This window comes from Phyllobates terribilis, unplaced genomic scaffold (assembly GCF_046119375.1).
Source record: "Phyllobates terribilis strain yellow unplaced genomic scaffold, ASM4611937v1 Scaffold_4__5_contigs__length_816908805, whole genome shotgun sequence".
In the NCBI taxonomy this organism is placed as follows: Eukaryota; Metazoa; Chordata; class Amphibia; order Anura; family Dendrobatidae; genus Phyllobates; species Phyllobates terribilis.
The window spans coordinates 730,619,700-730,639,016 of NW_027362764.1; the positions used below are offsets into that span (position 1 = coordinate 730,619,700).

At 42.3% G+C, this 19,317-nt stretch overlaps 1 protein-coding gene across 7 annotated transcripts in view; it reads right to left on the minus strand.

Annotated features, from left to right (window-relative positions):
• The window catches only part of CSMD3 (CUB and Sushi multiple domains 3), a 2,085,767-nt gene that overhangs the window by 663,045 nt on the left and 1,403,405 nt on the right, over positions 1-19,317 (minus strand). For all 7 annotated transcript variants that reach the window (XM_073679791.1, XM_073679790.1, XM_073679789.1 and 4 more), the window contains one exon: positions 3,633-3,749. In XM_073679791.1, coding sequence (XP_073535892.1) covers positions 3,633-3,749 — 117 coding nt within the window. The remainder of the gene's footprint in view (positions 1-3,632; positions 3,750-19,317) is intronic.

Genomic DNA, 19,317 nt, shown 5'->3' on the forward strand with positions numbered 1-19,317 from the left:
GGAAATTTAGAGACAGCACATCTTTTCAGAAAAAAAATAGTCCTCTATATCAACAGCATTAAACATCCAGCACGTTGACACGTTTCAGAGACAAGGTCCTTTATCGCAGCTGAAGGCATCAACATAATGATTTTGAAATAAGCTCCAAATCTTATCCGACAAGATGTGCTAGCTCTTGCTTTTTTCCTAATCTTCATGAGATATTTATACATGTTACCTTTATACGTTATATTGGAAGTGACCCTCAACTTTTGTTAAACGAGACATGATGCGCTATAATACACATTAGAAGTGAAGGAGCAACACATTCTTAGTAATTCCACTGTAGCCTTGTTTGTCTTAGATGTATTAAAACTTAAAAGCCAATGAGACATTCAGTTTGAGCACGAGTCCATCATTTAATACTGATAAGGCTCAATTTACAGTATGTGTGTGTGTTTCTCTGCCAGAGCATATGCTGAGAAAATCACCTGGTGAATATGCTGTCATTACATATACTATAATGGCCTTGTTTATAATAAAAGGCTGTTTTTTGTTTCAATATGTGCTTCCCATATGATTTCAGAGCCATTTCTTTATTGATGGGCACATTCAGCAGTTGAATTAAGTATTGAACACGTCACTAATTTTCTGATTAAATATATTTCTAAAGGTGCTATTGACATGAAATTATCACCAGATGTTGGTAACAACCCATCCAATCCACACAGGTAAAGAAATAAAACCACAGATGTCCATAAATAAAGCTATGTATAATAATCATATATGTTACTGGGAAAGAGTATTGGACACGTGAAGAAAGAGAGGTGCAAAATGCCATGGAAAGTCATGACACCAGCTGAAATCTATCAGCAATTAGAAAGTAATCCTGCCACTTTGTGAAAAATAATATCTGCTGGTTCAACTGATGGCCAATAAAAAGGTGTGTTATTGCCAATGTGCACACAAGAAGCATCTCATGATGAGTAAAACCATTGAGCTGTCTCAAGACCTTCGCAACCTTATTATTACAAAACATACCACCAATGGCATTGGATACAGAAGAATTTCTAAACTACTGAAGTTTCCAGCGAGCACTCTTGGGGCCATAATTCAGAAGTGGAAAGAACATAATTTCATCATAAACCAGCAACGACCAAGTGCTCCCAGTGAGATTTCAGACGGAGAAGTGAAAAGAATTAGCAGAAGAGTTCTCCAAAAGGTTCAGTTGTTTCAAAGAAAACAATAAGCAATGCACTCAACCTGCATGGTCTGTATGCAAGCTCACCACGCAAGGCTCCATTGCCAAACAAAAAGCATGTACAAGTCCGTTTTAAGTTTGCTCAACAACATTTAGACAAGCCTGTAAAATACTAGTAGAAAATAGTCTGGTCAGATGAAACCAAAAGTGACATCTTTGGATGCATAATGCAAACCATGTTTGGAGACCAAAAGGCACTGCATACCACCCTGAAAACCCATACCAACCGTGAAGTTTGGAGGTGAGAACATCATGGTGTGGAGCAGTTTTTCAGCATACTGCTCTGGCAAACCTCATATAATTGAAGGAAGGATGAATGGACCAATGTACTGAGACATTCTTGAAAAAAAATCTGCTGCCATCAACCAGGATCATGAAGATGAAACGAGGGTTGAAATTTCATCATGACAATGATCCCAAACACACAGCAAGAAAGAAAGAAAATATAGCAGCTAGAATATTCCAGCCCAATACTTGACCTAAATCATATAGAAAGTTTAGGGAAGGAACTAAAGCTCAGAGTTCATAGAAGGAGCCCACGAGACCTTCAAGATTTGTGTAGGAAAATTGGCTAAAATCACTCCTGAGCAATGCATGAAACTAATTTCTCCATACAGCAGGTGTCTTGAAGCCGTCATCACCAACAAAGGCTTTTGCATAAAGCATTAATTAAAATTCTGTAAGCATGTTCAATACTTTTCTCCTGTCATTTCTCATTATTACACATAACTTAGTTTATGAACATCTATGGTTAGATTTCTTTACCTGTGTGGATTGGATGAGTTGTGTACCGATATCTGATGAGAATTTAATGTCAATAGCACCTTTTAGTAAAATATTTACTTAGAAAATTGGTGACGTGTTCAATACTTATTTCACCCGCTGTATGTTCAGAGGGACCATTCTATATTGTCCCAATGAACATAAACACGGTACATAATGTCTTTATTTCACTTAGTATAAAGAACATCCATGAAGCATGGATAAGCAAAATGATTTGCATTATCCTGATCCTGCTGCCACATTGGTAGTCAGTGGCTTCCAGTCTAAATCCCTGAGTATCGCCTCCTACCTTCCAGAATCATCAGCGCCTCTTCTCATTCATTGACAATGTCATAGTTGTTGCCTACTAATCAAGGGAAGCAATGGGATTCGTAGGATTCTGATCAGGCAGGCATGGACTACCATTGTCGCCACTGGGCCAGGGTATTGTGAATCTTTTTAATAATCTCTAACAGAGAGAACTAAGATTAGCACATCAAAGACCACCAATGGAATATTATTTTTTTTTGGACAGGATACATAGTGATACTTGCATATGTTTTCATAGGAATCAAGAGAATACAGAGTCAAAATAGGTACTCCGCAAAACAATTAGTTATTTAACATATTATAATCTGAACTACCCAAATTTTTATCTAAGGCTAAAATCCTTTATAATATATTGCATTGCATTTCTTAATTTTCCAAACACAACCCTCATTGTTTCCCCACAATATGAAGACACTTCAGTGCAAACAGTAATTTACTTGCTTAAAATGGAACATTTTGCCATGTTCTGTACAAGAGCAGCTATATATACTGCAAATTCTATAAAAAGGGAGGTGCAAGTACAGGTACCAGAGTGTTGTATCTATGTGGTGTCACTATGGTTGAGATCTCTTAACTGTATCATTGGAATTGCTAATATAGTAACCTCCATCCTCTATATCAGCTTCAATGAGGAAGAGATATTCACTTTGGGAGTTCATTTGTTTGTTTTAATTTGACCATATATCTTAGATAGCTGTAAACCAAATTTCTGTTTTACCAACAGTTCCTTTGTCTCTTTTGACCCCTCCATAAATATGCAAACTTAGCTTGATTGAATGTGTATGTATTCTCATTATTGAAAGAGGAGTATGCCAGGGCCAAAACCTCTGGCAGCATCTTATATTAAGAACAAAATGATCAGATTTTGACATGCCCATTTTTCCTTTTTCCAACATCATCTGTTGAAAGAGAGTTGATCCCGTATTTGAGTCCCATCACATAGTCCCATTGGTCTAATCCCATCAAAATCTGCAGGTTTGACTATCTATCGGGGTTTATATTACAGCTGTAACATTCATATCCCTTTTGATTTCACTGAACCTAACTTAATTTACCATAGGACCTTAAAATATAAACCTATTAAAGAAACCTTATGACTTTCTTTAATTATATTCTTCCTAATGTTGACCCATTAACATCGGAGGGGAAGAGAGACCTCCTTAGCCAGAAGTAATACCACCATGGAAGTGTTCTCTTTTAAAATATTTTAGCTTCCTTAGTTCTATCATAGCTTCACAGGGATCCAGACAAGACAAAAGTATTTAACTATCACAGTGATTATCTTATGTAATTTACTCACCAAACTCTTTAGGAACAGCTACAGAAAATACACAGTTATGGCCCACGCTGTAGTTTTTAGGATAGTTTGGTGATAACACAGTTCCTTCAGATCCAGTTGATCGGCTTCCACAGGGTGCTAGAAAAAAAGAGATGCTAAATATTTTAAAGTGAATTTAGTCAAAAAAGTAGAAAAAGAAATTAAGTTTCATCTATAATACCTGATTGTCGCTGCCAGCAATCAAGCATACATATCAGATGTTTTGGTTTGATCTACAACAATACCCAACATCATCGTCTGCAACTTACGCCATCCACTAGCTATTTTTGCAATAAAAGATCAGTCTTGTTAGATATTAGTCTATTAATTCAATTCATCTCCATATGAACAAATCACACTTTTGCCTCATTCACAGGTTCGTGTTTGAACACTTATGTGACAATATTGTACTAGTGTCATTCATGTGTTCGCTTCCTCCATCAGTGTGCCATCAGTATTTTTCAAAGATGGATAAATAAATTAATTCCAAAGCTTCTCCTATACTTTGCAATGTTAAATGTGGACAGCACATGGATGGCACATGGAAGCCATGTGTGCTATACATGTTTTTCACTTATTCATATACTTGTATTGGCATGTTTCACAAGTGGTACTGGAGAAAAACGGACATTTCTCCATGAGTTTTGCATAGACATACGGTCTGTGAAAAACATGGACTTGTGAATAGCACCATAGATTATACTGTGAAAAAAAAATAGAACACTTATGTGCAAGACAGATGGCTGAATGAGGTCTTAAGGTGGAAGGGAGTTGATTATATTGAAATTCTACAATAACAAAGTGTAACTCAATGCAATTTAAGGAAAGTTAAGGGAAAAATCTGTGTATTTTGCTTAATACAAAAATTTTGACTGATTTATTCCAAATTCTTTTTGAGGAACTATAATTTTGTTAAGTGGTTTTAAAAAAAAGTCATATTACTATGGCAATATCCTGCTCCATGGACTCTCGGATAGTGTTGAGCCACCCCCGTAGTGTTCGAGTTCGGTTCGGTTCGTCGAACTGTTCGTCGAACACCTTCGAACACCGTTAAAACCAATGGCAGGCAAACAAAAACACATAGAAACACATAGAAAACACCTTCAAAGGTGTCCAAAAGCTGACAAACTGCTCAGAAGACACAACTAACACATGGAAAAGTGACAAGTACATATAGTCATGCGAAAAGAAAAGAGGTGGAGGAGTAAAAGGAGGGGGAGACACAGATATAGGCATGTCATGCCCTTCTAAAATCCAAAAAGTGAGAAGCAGAGACGGCCAGTCCGCTCCTGCCCGTGCCACCTCCGTGTCGCCGGGTTTGTGCCAGAGCCGCGGTGAACCCTGACGGCCAGCCCCCCTCTCCCAATACTGGTGCCTGTCCGCTGGTGGGTCGAGAGAGCCCCCCTGTGGTGGAGGCAGCTCTAAGCTTTTTAATTTAAATTGTCCCTCTAATTTGAATGAATACACTTTAAATCCATTTACAAGGATCTATTGGAGGGCAAGTCTCATGCCAGCAGCCGCGTAATTCCAGCTCCAGTAGCGTCCACTAAAGCTGCTGCAGTTAAAAAGCTTTTATAAGGATCGAGCTCGGCTGTCCACCGCAAGGCATCCTAGTGCCAGTCCCAGCCCCTATGCCTTGGGGTGCCTCCTGATGCTCTTCACTAAGTATCCCGTGGTCCCGAAGCATTTCCTTTGAAAAAATTAAGTGTCCAAACTACAGGTGGTGTAGCTTGCTTAACAGCCGGGATAATCCGCTGACTAGCAGACACTGCTACTAGGCACAAAGTATTTCCTGGGCTAGATGCAGTTAAAAATTTGTAAGTAGATACTCTCGTTGGATGCTGAGAAAGCATTCCATAGAGTCTCCTGGCACGCCATATATGATTCTCTTAAAAAGCTTGGGGTAGGGGTCTAGGGGACCCTTTTATAGCCAAAATCACGGCCCTGTATCACAATACGTCACCTAGGCTGAAGATAAATGGAACTGTAGCACCGAGGGCTCGGTTGCTACAGACGTATTGCACCTCACCCAGAGGTGTGATATCTCACTCTCAGATAAGGATGGAGTGTGGATCAGGACCCGACACCTGCATGCATTACACCACATTGCCGTGGGGCAGGGCGACCAATATGCCCCTGAGATGGGCACGACAGTCCCTGTCCCTGGCTGGAGTGGGGGGAGGGAACACTGAGGAAGGGGAACCCTGCAGTGCAGGAGCAGGGAGGAAGCAGTTCCTGGGTGCATTGAGAAGGGAGTATAAAAGGTGGGCACCATCTTAGTTCAGTGCAGAGAAGTCTGAGCAGAAGTGGCAGGGAGCAGGGGCTCTGCATGAGCTCTGCTCCGGAGGCGGGCCTAGTAACAGAGGCCCAGGCCTGCAAGAGGGAGAAGGAAGGAAGAGGAGCGGAGAAGGCTCCAGGAACGAGGAATGAAGGGATCCCAGGGGTGCGGACGGGCGAGTCGCCACCGCACGCCCGAATCCACCTGCGTGGAGGGGTCAGGCCAAAGGGGGAGACCGGTCCCCGAACTAGTGGAGGCAGGAAACGACCCTCAGCTAGAAACCGGAGGCTCTGACATTTTATGTGGCGCAGCCCCTTGCTCCACCCGCTAGGAAGGCACCACATAGGGTCAGGGAAACTGGCGCCAAGTTTACCAAGAGGAGGCCCGAGGCAGCCGGACAGAAGTGTTGGTAAGAAAGGCCAGACAAAGGACACACAAAGGGGGTAGTGTGAAGCACTCCAAAGTTATCTGGGAGTTGTCTGAGCCCCTCACCTGGTGAGCACAGTACGACGTGGGCAGCCGTTACCTGCAGACGTGGTCTGGATAATAAGAACTGTGAGTAAAGGCCCTGAACTGCATCACTGACTCCGTGTCGTTACTGCTGCTGCCCTGCACCATCACCCCCATCCTCCGCATACACTGCCCTGAGGCTATACTCCTCCCGTGGGGAGTTATGCTACGCTCTGCTGCACCCACAACACCAGCCTTAGCGGTCTGCCCTGTAACGGCGGTTCACTCTGACCGCAATCCACGGGTGGCGTAGTCGGACATTTAAACATCAAAACCACATAAATAGTTCCGCCACTGGTTTGACCGCCCTGAGCCACGGAACCGGATCGCCGCCACGAAGACTACAACCACCAGCATCCACCAAAAAGGGTCCGGCTCCGGGTGTCCCAAGGCCCAGGGGGTGCGTCAGAACATTTTCATCACCTTTCACAATCACCAATGGGACAAGGCAGGGATGTCCTCTGTCCCCTCTCTTATACATCCTAGTGACGGAGCACCTGCTCTCATCAATTCGCCATAACCCCAATATTAGGTGGATTGAGGTGGGAGGCACCGAGTACAAGTGCTCTCTATTTGCTGATGATGTCCTAGTATATATCACTCAATCACATATATCCATCCATGCTGTTATGGCTGAAATAGATCACTTTGTTACATGGTAAAATTTTAAAATCAATGCAGCGAAGTCTGAGGCCCTCGATGTCTCCCTCCCTAAATCCATATAGGATTCCATCCAGTCCAACTTTCCCTTTGCCTGGCCCTCACAGGGTATCAAATACTTAGGAATTCCTATTCATAGAGACCTCTCCCATCTATGTTATCTTAATTTTGGGCCCTTTATTGAACAATTCCATACAGACCACGGTTGGCAAGTTAGAACTGTAAGATTCACTACGTGAACCACTGGTGTTTTGTGGAAAAGCACATGTACACCGCGTTCCAAATTATTATGCAAAAAGTGTTTAGGAGTGATAAGGGAAGAATTTGTTTGTTTGTCAGTTAAACTCATTGATGGTGATGTGTGTCAGGGCTCTTTATATCACTGTAAGCAATTGCAGACACCTGTGCTAATTAGTTTGGCAGGTGTGTCCAATGAAAGGCAAGACTACTTAAGAAGGCTCTCTCACATTATTAAGCAGCCTACATTTTCTGCCAAAATGGGAAAGAAAAAGGATGTGTCGGCTGCTGAGAAGCAACAAATTGTGGAGTGTTTAGGTCAAGGCATGACTACAATCAACATTGTGCGATGATCAGGATGAAGTGTCTTGGCAATCAAGAAGTATGTAGCTGATTCACAGTACACACGTGTGCGTGCTGATAAGGGCAAATTGAGGACTCTTTCCTACAGGCAATTACGTCAGGTTGAAACAGCAGCGGCAAAAAAGCCTTGTCATAGCAGCAGACAAGTTTTTGAAGCTGCTTGTGCCTCCAACGTCCCCCGAACAACAAGATGCAGGGTCCTTCAGAGGTTTGCAGCTGTGCATATGCCATCCTGTCGACCTCCTCTATCCACTTCACACAAGCAGAAATGGCTCCAGTGGGCCAAACATTACATGAAGACTGATTTCAAAACTGTTTTGTTCACGGATGAGTGCCGTGCAGCGCTCGATGGTCCAGATGAATGGAGTGGAGGATGGCTGGTTGATGGACACCCCACGCAAACACGGCTACAGCGCCAACAAGGAGGAGGTGGAGTAATGTTTTGGGCTGGAATCATGGGGAGAGAGATTGTCGGCCCCTTTAGGATCCCTGAAGGCGCTAAAGATGAACTCCATAATGTATGTGGATTTTCTCAAACAGCACTTCCTGCCATGGTTCAAGAAGAAGAACCGTGTATTTCACAGCAAGATCATTTTTCTGCACGATAATGCACCATCTCATGCTGCACATAAAACATCTGCATCTCTGGCTGATATGGGCATAAAAGGGGACAAACTTATGGTGTGACCCCCATGCTCCCCTGACCTCTACCCCATTCAGAACCTTTGGAGCATCATTAAAAGGAGTGTCTATGATGGCGGGAGGCAGTTCACATCTAAGCAACAGCTCTGGGAGGGTATTCTGTCCTCATGCAAAACAATTGAAGCAGAAACCATCCAAAACCTGACAAATTCAATGGACGAGAGAGTTCAGAAGCTCCTTTCGAACAAGGGGTCCTATGTGAAAATGTAACATCACCTAGAATAAAGTTTTGAGTTGAAAACTGTTTGATTTCAGTTTCTAACAACCTGCTAATGCTTATAATTTCATAAATGACCATTTTTTTGGTCTTTATTAAAATGAAAAGGTTGATCGAAAAGTTTGGGGGATCTAAGAGTGTGGCAACCCAGTAGTCATGATTACTTCGAATTCTGACAATATGAGGGTCATGCTGCAGGTAGTGCAGCAAGAAGGCACTTATGTGTCTTGCGCATCTCGGAGCCCCAAAATTATTTTCCGGGCTAGATGCAGCTAAAAATTATTTTTAATTTTAAATCTGGTGAAGCTTATTATAGATGGCCTAATAGGATCAGTGCTGCACACTGCTACAAAGCCCAAATTATTTTCCAGTCAAGATACAGATAAACATGATTAGTAATTTGAAAGCTTAAAACGGTTGGTAGTGTGATTTTAACCAATCATCAAGCTTTTACTCTCCCGAGGATGACACAGGGGTAGAAAAGTCGTTTCGGATCCATGATTTGTTCATCTTTATGAACGTGAGTCTGTCTACATTATCAGTGGAGAGCCGCGTGCGCTTATCTGTCAGCACACCACCAGCAGCGCTGAACACACGTTCAGACAGAACGCTGGCTGCGGGGCATGACAAGATCTCCAAGGCGTAAGTGGCTAGCTCCGGCCATTTATCCAGATTGGAAGCCCAAAAAGAGCAAGGGTCCAGTGACACAGTCGTGGCTTCAATGTTTACTTGGAGATACTCCTGTACCATCGTCTCTAGGCGTTGACTATGTGTCAGACTTCTTGTCTCCTGTGGCCTTGCAAAGGATGGGCTAAAAAAGTGGTGAAATGATTCCGCAAAATTGATGTTACCAGCAGATACTGTGGTTCTGTTACGGTTTGAGTGCTGAACACTTGACGGTCCCACGGTTGGCAAGTTGGAACTGTGAGATTCACTACGTGCACCACTGGTATTTTGTGGAAAAGCACATGTAAGATTCTGCAACAGTCTCTGCTGATACTCCTGCATGCGTGCATCCCTTTCTATGGCAGGAATAATTTCTGCAAATTTACTTTTGTACCGGGGATCTAACAGTGTGGCAACCCAGTAGTCAGGATTATTTCTAATTCTCACAATTCGAGGGTCATGTTGCAGGTAGTGCAGCAAGAAGGCACTCATGTGTGTTGCGCATCCAGGAGCACCAAGTCCCTGTTGTGTTGGTGGCGAGGTAGCAATCATGCTTCCTTCCTCTGTCCTCTCCCCCCAACCTCGCACAACAGAAATGTGATCAAGGTCTCCCTCATCTGATGAGTCTTCCATCAGTTCGTCCTCCACTTCTTCCTGGGCTCCTGCACCTTCCTCACTAGTTTGGCTGCTACCATGCGCCCTGGTAAAATCATCTCCCCCACCCTCACATGCCTGCCGCCTTGGTGCTGCCGACCTTCTGGACCTTGCAGATGTTAGCCCTTCCGCATACAACTCTTCCTCCTCTACTTCCTCCACCTCCTCTTGTGCCACCACCTGACTCCGAATTCTGTTTAACATGTGCTCCAGCATGTAAATCACCGGAATAGTCATGCTGATAATGGCATCGTCAGCACTAAACATCTTCGTCGCCATTTCAAAACTGTGCAGAAGGGTGCATAGGTCCCTGATCTGAGACCACTCCTCCAGCGTGATTTGCCCCACCTCTGAATCTCGTTGGCCCAGGCTATACGTCAGAACGTATTGCACCAGGGCTTGTCGGTGCTGCCACAGTCGCTGCAACATGTGCAGAGTTGAATTCCACCGGGTAGGCACATCGCATTTTAGCCGGTGAAGTGGCAGGCCCAACGACTTCTGTAGAGATGTAAGTCGCTGAGCTGCGGGATGCGAACGGCGGAAGTGAGCACACAGCGACCGTGCCCTCTGCAGAAGGCCATCTAGTCTGGGATAGTGGGCTAAAAATTGCTGGACAACCAGGTTCAACACGTGAGCCATACAAGGCACGTGTGTGACATTGCCCCGGCGAAGGGCCGCACCCAGGTTTGCAGCATTGTCGCACACGGCCTTCCCTGGTTTCAGGTCCAGTGGAGACAACCATTCATGAAATTGGTTCTCCAGAGCTGACCACAACTCCTCAGCTGTGTGACTCACATTTCCCAGACATTTCAATGTAAAAACCGCCTGATGACGTTGAGCCCTACTGCCAGCATAGTAAGGAGGTGTGAAGGATCCCTTCTGCGCAGTTAGAAAGCTTGTGGCATGACCAGACAGCCTTTGGGTGCAGGTGGAAGACCGAGAGGAGGTTGAGGAGGCAGAAGCAGTGGAGGAAAAATGACATAAAGAGGATTGACGCACAACTCGTGGGGACGGCAAGACTTGGACAGCAGCCCCTTGTCCTGCTGTCACCATAGTTACCCAGTGCCCAGTCAGCGACATGTAACGCCCCTGTCCATGCCTACTCGTCCAAGTGTCTGTGGTGAAATGCACCCTGTCACACACAGAGTTTCTCAAAGAAGCGGTGATGTTGTGTGCGACATGCTGGTGGAGCGCAGGCACACCTTTCTTTGAGAAGTAGTGCCGACTGGGCATCTGGTACTGGGGCACTGCGACGGACATAAGGTCTCGAAAATCCTCTGTGTCCACCAGGCGGAAAGGCAGCATTTCTGTAGCCAAGAGCTTGCAGATGGTGAAATTCAACCTCGTAGCTTTCTCATGGCTAGGAGGAAATGGTCTTTTACTTGTCCACATCTGAGGGACCGAGGGCTGGCTATTGTGCTTAGACGGGGTTGATAAGGGTGTCGCCGGCAAACTGCCGGTCTGTGAGGAAGATGCAGGCGGACATGTTAGGTTGCCTTGATCCAAAGGTGGTGCTATCGATGTCGGACAGCGCTCAAGACCAGCTGGTGTTACCACCTCCAAAGAAAATGATGACCTGCCAATCACGCTGGCTGTTGCGGGTAAAGAGGTGGCAGGTCTGCGCCCCAAAACAGGTGTGACTGCTGTCCCCCCAGTCACAGAGGATGAAGAGGCCGCGGATGCACAAGATATGGCAGACGGTGGTTGGCCCGGCCGGCTAGACCGCATTGTAGCACACTGAGCTTCCCACTGCAACTTATGCTTCATGTCCATGTGCCGGTTCATGCATGAAGTACTCAAACTATGTATTTTTTGGCCTCTACTTAGCTTTTGCTGACAAATGTTACAGATAACACGAGTTGGGTCATCTTTATCGATCTGAAAAAATGCCCAGGCTATGCAAGGCTTAGCACCCATGCGACCTGAAGAGCCACCACGACTTGTGGTGAGAGGCAGAGTTGTGTTTGAGGATGCAGTTGTTGACGTGCTTCCAGTACTACGTCTCTGTCCAGGAAGGCGCAACCTGACCTCGTCGTCACTAGCATCTTCCTCCACCTCCTCTGCTGACCTCATCTCTTGGCTGACTGTGGGTTGACAGTAAGTGGGATCTCCGACCTCATCATCATCACCCTGTGCGTTATCACACCCGTCGTCCTCAGAGCCAACCTGTTCCTGCCCTGACAAAAAACTAAAGTTGTCGCTCCAATCAGGTATTTGAGTCTTATCATCGTCTTCCTCATTGTCTCCACCAACAGGAGTTACAGTTTGGGAATGAGGGTCTACATTATGGTCAGAACCTTCTGCGTCTGGTCCTGGATCCGACTCATAAAGATTCTGGGCATCAGTGCAGATCATTTCCTCGTCTGGATTCACAGAAGCGCTGGAGTTGACCTCTGATTCCCAGGCTATAGTATGAGTAAACAGCTCTGCAGACTCAACCATCTGTTCTACCTCATACTCAGACGGGCAGCTGGAGATTTGGGAGCTGTGAGGAAGCAAGTGCGATTTGGGTGACACCTTTGAGGACTGGAGTATTTGTGATGTTGAAGTTGATGTGGAGGAGAGCCCACTTAAAGGAGCACTTGATATCCGTTGAAGCACCTGCTGTTTTTGTGCCTCATCTGGAATTTGTAGCGATTGGCGTGGCCGTAAGAAAGGGATCTTATCACATTGTCCGCTAAAAGAAGTAGACATTTTAGTTTGGCTGGAAGATGGTCTTTCTTCTGCACCTACCCCACGGACACAACCTTTTTTCCCCTTCCCAACACGCCTATTCCCCTTTCCACCAGCAGCAGGCCTTTTTCCACTCATTTTGGTGGTTAACTAATTCACAACTCTGGAGTTGTTTGCACAAAAAAACAATGGATGGTAACCGAGCAGAGCTGAGTGGCCAAACTGTGGTATTAGGCCAAAACTATTGGCTGGGTTAGATGCAGAAAAAAATTATTTTTAATTTGCAACCTGATGGAGGTCAGTATAGATGGACTAATAGACCAAGTCCCACACACCGCTAGAAGCCCAAATATTTTTTCAGAAATAGATGCAGAAAATTTTTTTATTCAATTTGCAACCTGATGGAGGTCAGTATAGATGGACTAATAGACCAAGTCCCACACACTGCTAGAAGCCCAAATATTTTTTCAGAGCTAGATGCAGAAAAAAATTATTTTTAATTTGCAACCTGATGGAGGTCAGTATAGATGGACTAATAGACCAAGTCCCACACACCGCTAGAAGCCCAAATATTTTTTCAGAGCTAGATGCAGAAAAAAATTATTTTTAATTTGCAACCTGATGGAGGTCAGTATAGATGGACTAATAGACCAAGTCCCACACACCGCTAGAAGCCCAAATATTTTTTCAGAGCTAGATGCAGAAAAAAATTATATTCAATTTGCAACCTGCTGGACGTCAGTATAGAAGGACTAATAGAACAAGTCCCACACACTGCTAGAAGCCCAAATATTTTTTCAGAGCTAAATGAAGAAAAAAATTATTTTTAATTTGCAACCTGATGGAGGTCAGTATAGATGGACTAATAGACCAAGTCCCACACACTGCTAGAAGCCCAAATATTTTTTCTGAGCTAGATGCAGAAAAAAAATTATTTTTAATATGCAACCTGATGGAGGTCAGTATAGATGGACTAATAGACCAAGTCCCACACACCGCTAGAAGCCCAAATATTTTTTCAGAGCTAGATGCAGAAATTTTTTTTATTCAATTTGCAACCTGATGGAGGTCAGTATAGATGGACTAATAGACCAAGTCCCACGCACTGCTAGAAGCCCAAATATTTTTTCAGAGCCAGATGCAGAAAAAAATTATTTTTAATTTGCAACCTGATGGAGGTCAGTATAGATGGACTAATAGACCAAGTCCCACACACTGCTAGAAGCCCAAATATTTTTTCAGAGCTAGATGCAGAAAAAAATTATTTTTAATTTGCAGCCTGATGGAGGTCAGTATAGATGGACTAATAGACCAAGTCCCACACACCGCTAGAAGCCCAAATATTTTTTCAGAGATAAATGAAGAAAAAAATTATTTTTAATTTGCAACCTGATGGAGGTCACTATAGATGGACTAATAGACCAAGTCCAACACACCGCTAGAAGCCCAAATATTTTTTCAGAGCTAGATGCAGAAAAAAATTATATTCAATTTGCAACCTGCTGGAGGTCAGTATAGAAGGACTAATAGAACAAGTCCCACACACTGCTAGAAGCCCAAATATTTTTTCAGAGCTAAATGAAGAAAAAAATTATTTTTAATTTGCAACCTGATGGAGGTCAGTATAGATGGACTAATAGACCAAGTCCCACACACTGCTAGAAGCCCAAATATTTTTTCAGAGCTAGATGCAGAAAAAAAATATTTTTAATTTGCAACCTGATGGAGGTCAGTATAGATGGACTAATAGACAAAGTCCCACACACCGCTAGAAGCCCAAATATTTTTTCAGAGCTAGATGCAGAAATTTTTTTTATTCAATTTGCAAACTGATGGAGGTCAGTATAGATGGACTAATAGACCAAGTCCCACACACTGCTAGAAGCCCAAATATTTTTTCAGAGCTAGATGCAGAAAAAAATTATTTTTAATTTGCAACCTGATGGAGGTCAGTATAGATGGACTAATAGACCAAGTCCCACACACTGCTAGAAGCCCAAATATTTTTTCAGAGCTAGATGCAGAAAAAAAATATTTTTAATTTGCAACCTGATGGAGGTCAGTATAGATGGACTAATAGAACAAGTCCCACACGCTGCTAGAAGCCCAAATATTTTTTCAGAGATAAATGAAGAAAAAAATTATTTTTAATTTGCAACCTGATGGAGGTCAGTATAGATGGACTAATAGACCAAGTCCCACACACTGCTAGAAGCCCAAATATTTTTTCAGAGCTAGATGCAGAAAAAAATTATTTTTAATTTGCAACCTGATGGAGGTCAGTATAGATGGACTAATAGACCAAGTCCCACACACCGCTAGAAGCCCAAATATTTTTTCAGAGCTAGATGCAGAAAAAAATTATATTCAATTTGCAACCTGCTGGAGGTCAGTATAGAAGGACTAATAGAACAAGTCCCACACACTGCTAGAAGCCCAAATATTTTTTCAGAGCTAAATGAAGAAAAAAATTATTTTTAATTTGCAACCTGATGGAGGTCAGTATAGATGGACTAATAGACCAAGTCCCACACACTGCTAGAAGCCCAAATATTTTTTCAGAGCTAGATGCAGAAAAAAATTATATTCAGTTTGCAACCTGATGGAGGTCAGTATAGATGGACTAATAGAATGATGCTATGCCCAAAAGATTTTACTTCACTAGGTGCAGTAAAAAAATTGGTATTCTATACACAGGTGGTATATCTTGCAACACAGATAGGCTACTCCACTGACTAACACACTCTGCAATAGGCCAAAAAGGATTAGCTTTGCTAGATTCAGCCAAATGCTGTGAAAAAAACTTGCACAGCACTGGCACAGACCTGCCTGGCAAAAACTGATAGGAACTGATGTAACCTAGTCCTGAAAAGGACTCCAATTACAATTAGTCTTTACTCCCACAATCTATCTATTTAAGAGCACAGACCTGCCTGATAAAAGTCGTAGGAAATGCTGTAACCTAGTCCTTAAAAGGACTGCAATCACAACTATTCCCTACTCCCAAGCTATCTGTATATTTGTGCGAAAATTGGCTTGAAATTAACAAGGTATAGCGCACACAGCAACAGCGGTGCCGTCTAACACGCAGCTGCAGCAGTGAGAAAATGGTGGCGACGGGGAAAATGGCTTGGTCTTATGGGGCAAGGACATGTGACATACACTGCCAATCACACATGCCCGTGCTTGTGTGAAAAAAAGCACTTCGCTCCGTGTGTGCGCTGCTGATAGGCTGACAGATTGCACCTCCCCACTGCAAATGCGGGAAAGAGAAAAAAAAATGGAGATCTTCATTGTTCCTGCAGAGATCCATCCCCTGCCCCTCCCCCCGCCCCGCTGTACACTCAAACTGCGTATTAACATTAATTTTCATCATTACTGAGAAAAAATCCAGTTATGATTTTGGTGCACGAACAGTTATCGAACATAACCTCGAACAGCCGAATTTTTCTCAAATTGTTCGTGTTCGCCGACCGGCTCGAACACCGCCCAAAACAGCTCGAATTTGAGATTGGCGAACAGTTCGAGTAGAACAACGCTCATCTCTACTCATAGGTCTACAGAGTCAAAGCTAAATTACCATAGAACCTTTTAATAATCAGAGTTTAGTTCAGTAGAAGAGGAGGAAGTTGAAGACTCATGGTCAAAACACTAATGCAAATTTAAGGTTGTCACAATATTAAAGCTACATTTGTCTGGCTTTAAAAAAGCTTTAAAAAGCTTTTATACTGCATTTCTACCACTGTAATGATTTCATGGTACATCACTACAAATGTTAAAAAGATTGGGTGCCCATTTAGAACATCAGTAGCCAAGTTTCTAGAGCAAAAATAGTACATTTATCAGTGGCTGTTTTCTTTTGTCAAAGTTGAAGACCCACAAGTGACTACTTTAGATAAAAATGCAAAAATGTAATAGGGTCTTATCCAAGTAGTAAAGATAGATCAATAGATAATTATGCTCACCTTTATAGGCTTGTGTAAGATACAACCACTAAAAATGCATAGATTCCAGCTGCTGCAGTTTCCAGAGAGTTGTTTATGAAATTTTCCACAGGCGATGGGAGTATCCTGCGCTGCTGGAAAAATGACAAACCATTATAGAATATGGAATGTAGGTTTATTGTCAACGCGTTTCAGAGTGACTCCAACTCCTTCTTCAGGACAATTTTACTAACAAATGTTACTTTTGTGATATTTTTGAGATATCCCCTTCTGATGTATGAGCTTTGTCCTTGTTCACATGTGACTGTATATACCCCTCCCCTCTTTCTTTGGCGCCTTTTTAAATTATTTTTCATGTAGTTAATGAAATTGATGTTATTCAAGGCCTTCATTTTTGATTGTCTTGAAGAAGGAGTTAGAGTGACTCTGAAATGAGTTGACAATAAACCTACATTCCATATTCCATCGTGGCTTGTCATTTCTCCAGAAGCACAGGATACTTCCATCGTCCGTGGCAAATTTCAAGTGACCACTTTATGACTTTCACATGCCCTAATGGGACCAATGGACCGGTGTCATGTTTGTGCCTTACTGGAAACAAGTCCCATGATATCAACATTTTAAAATCCAGTTAGACCTCAATGACGATGACTCTTACTTTCTTTTCTTACAAAGCATTACTTCTATAAAGATATTAGTCTAACAAACTGAGGTACTTTTCTAAGTGACACATTTGGAGTGTAAAGCAATGAGATAAGTTAATTACGACTTCTGATCTCCGTATGTCGCTCTACCTCTTGGGAGACATTTGCAGCAATTCAGCATTGTGGAGTTTATCAGCAAATCTGATTTTACTACTGTGACTGTTTGTTTGCAAGGGGTTTATATCCAACAGGCAATAATCTCTGTATTGCTAAACTTCTCTTCTTCATGCTAAATCTACTTTAGTCTTTGTTTCCATGCAAATTAAGTTACAAAGCACACAGCTCTAGGTACAGTAAATAGCTTTTAGTGGAGCACAGATACAAAACAGCTTGCCTTAAAATATGCTAATCTGCCTTCTTTTGAATCATGAGCCTCTGTGATATGAAATTTAAGAACATGAGCCATGATGGTGGTTTACGGAATTAGAAATAGAAGGCGTCATGTATTTTCTTCTTTTCGGTAAATAACATTGTTCATAAAAACAAAAATGCGACAATAAGCCTGAGTTTATGACCCATCTATCCATCTTTAAGGAACATTTGGACATGCCCTTTTGTTGCATAATAAAGCTATTATAATCATTGTACAGATGTGGCATTATCTAACTTTAGATACATTCAAAGAGGCAGCATCACATCTTGAAACCTTAACAATTTGGTCAATGGCTTGTGCCGTGTTAAGTGTCCATTTACATTTTTCTGCATTAGAGAGAATAAATTTGAGTGGAATTAAATTTTAGTTGAATTGTAGAAAAACTCACATTTTCCAACATGATATTTTTTTGCAATTAGCTTCCATACGGATTCAGCAAAATGGTAGCCGCTAGCCACCATTTTTCTGATCAATGAAATCCATCAAAATTAAAAAAAAAATCATTATACTCATGCAGGGAAATAGTCTAATTTTGGGTTGGGAAGAAATTTTTCTCCTAATACAGGGAAATTGGCATCTGCCACATGAGGTTTTTGCCTTCCTTAACACAATAGACTGTAAGTTGAGCTTGATGGACTTATGTTTTCTTTCAACCTTAAATGATCAAACTTTGACTAGTCCTGCATCAGATACCGCAATCACATGTTCCTATGTGTGATTAACATCCTCCCTAGATTCTTGCTGGACGGGACTCAAGGCAACTATGGCTTCCTAGGCACACAATGTTCTGATGAAGCCAGGGAGAGTAACAGCCATTTTCCCATTTTATGTCCAAAAAGGATTAGCGATGCTGAGTACTACCCAGGGAGCTAGTGGGGAGAATAGCAATCGTACATACGAGGGCATTGTTACATCATTTAATAAAGAATTCTTCCATAAAGTACCACCTCTGAAGTGTACAGGGTTAGCATGGTGGTCATCAGGTTTGTGATTGTGCCATATTATTTACACTTGTTATACTGAATTTAATGGGTTCCAAAGGATTTTCAAAATGCAAGATATTTTTCATATAACCCAATCCTGATCTATACTTCTCCACATGTTTGTCTTTGATCTGTTTGGAGAACTTCTTTGTCTATATGTTTCTTGCTTATTGGTATTGCAGAATCAGGGGTCTTTCAGAAAGCGTATTATACAGACATAGTGTGATAGGTCATGTGGCACTGTGATTGCACAAAAGGGGACATTACTTAACTAATTATGCGCCTGAAGGCAATTGGTGTTTGACTGCACTTTATTTAAGGGGATTAATGCATACAGGATTACAACTTTAATTTGTTTTCTATTGACTTATACAGTTTTATTTCATTACATTATAACATTTTGGATTTTTTTTTTAATAACCACAGAGTTCTTGATAACTTCATGAATTTTAAGCTTCTGACCACTACCAACTCTACCGATCCCAGGAATGGGCTCTAAAATGCTTTGATGAGTATCCAATACTGCCCCATTCATCATCAATGGACCAGTCAGAGTGCTTATCTTTTACCGGCAGATCTTTAAATAATACATTGAGCTGTTGTGCACAGTAATATTTAACACTCATTCAACATAGAAAGTTGTATGGGTTTAACGACGCTCTTAGTAATACGGAATAAGAATCTGGGAACTGCTAGTCTGACA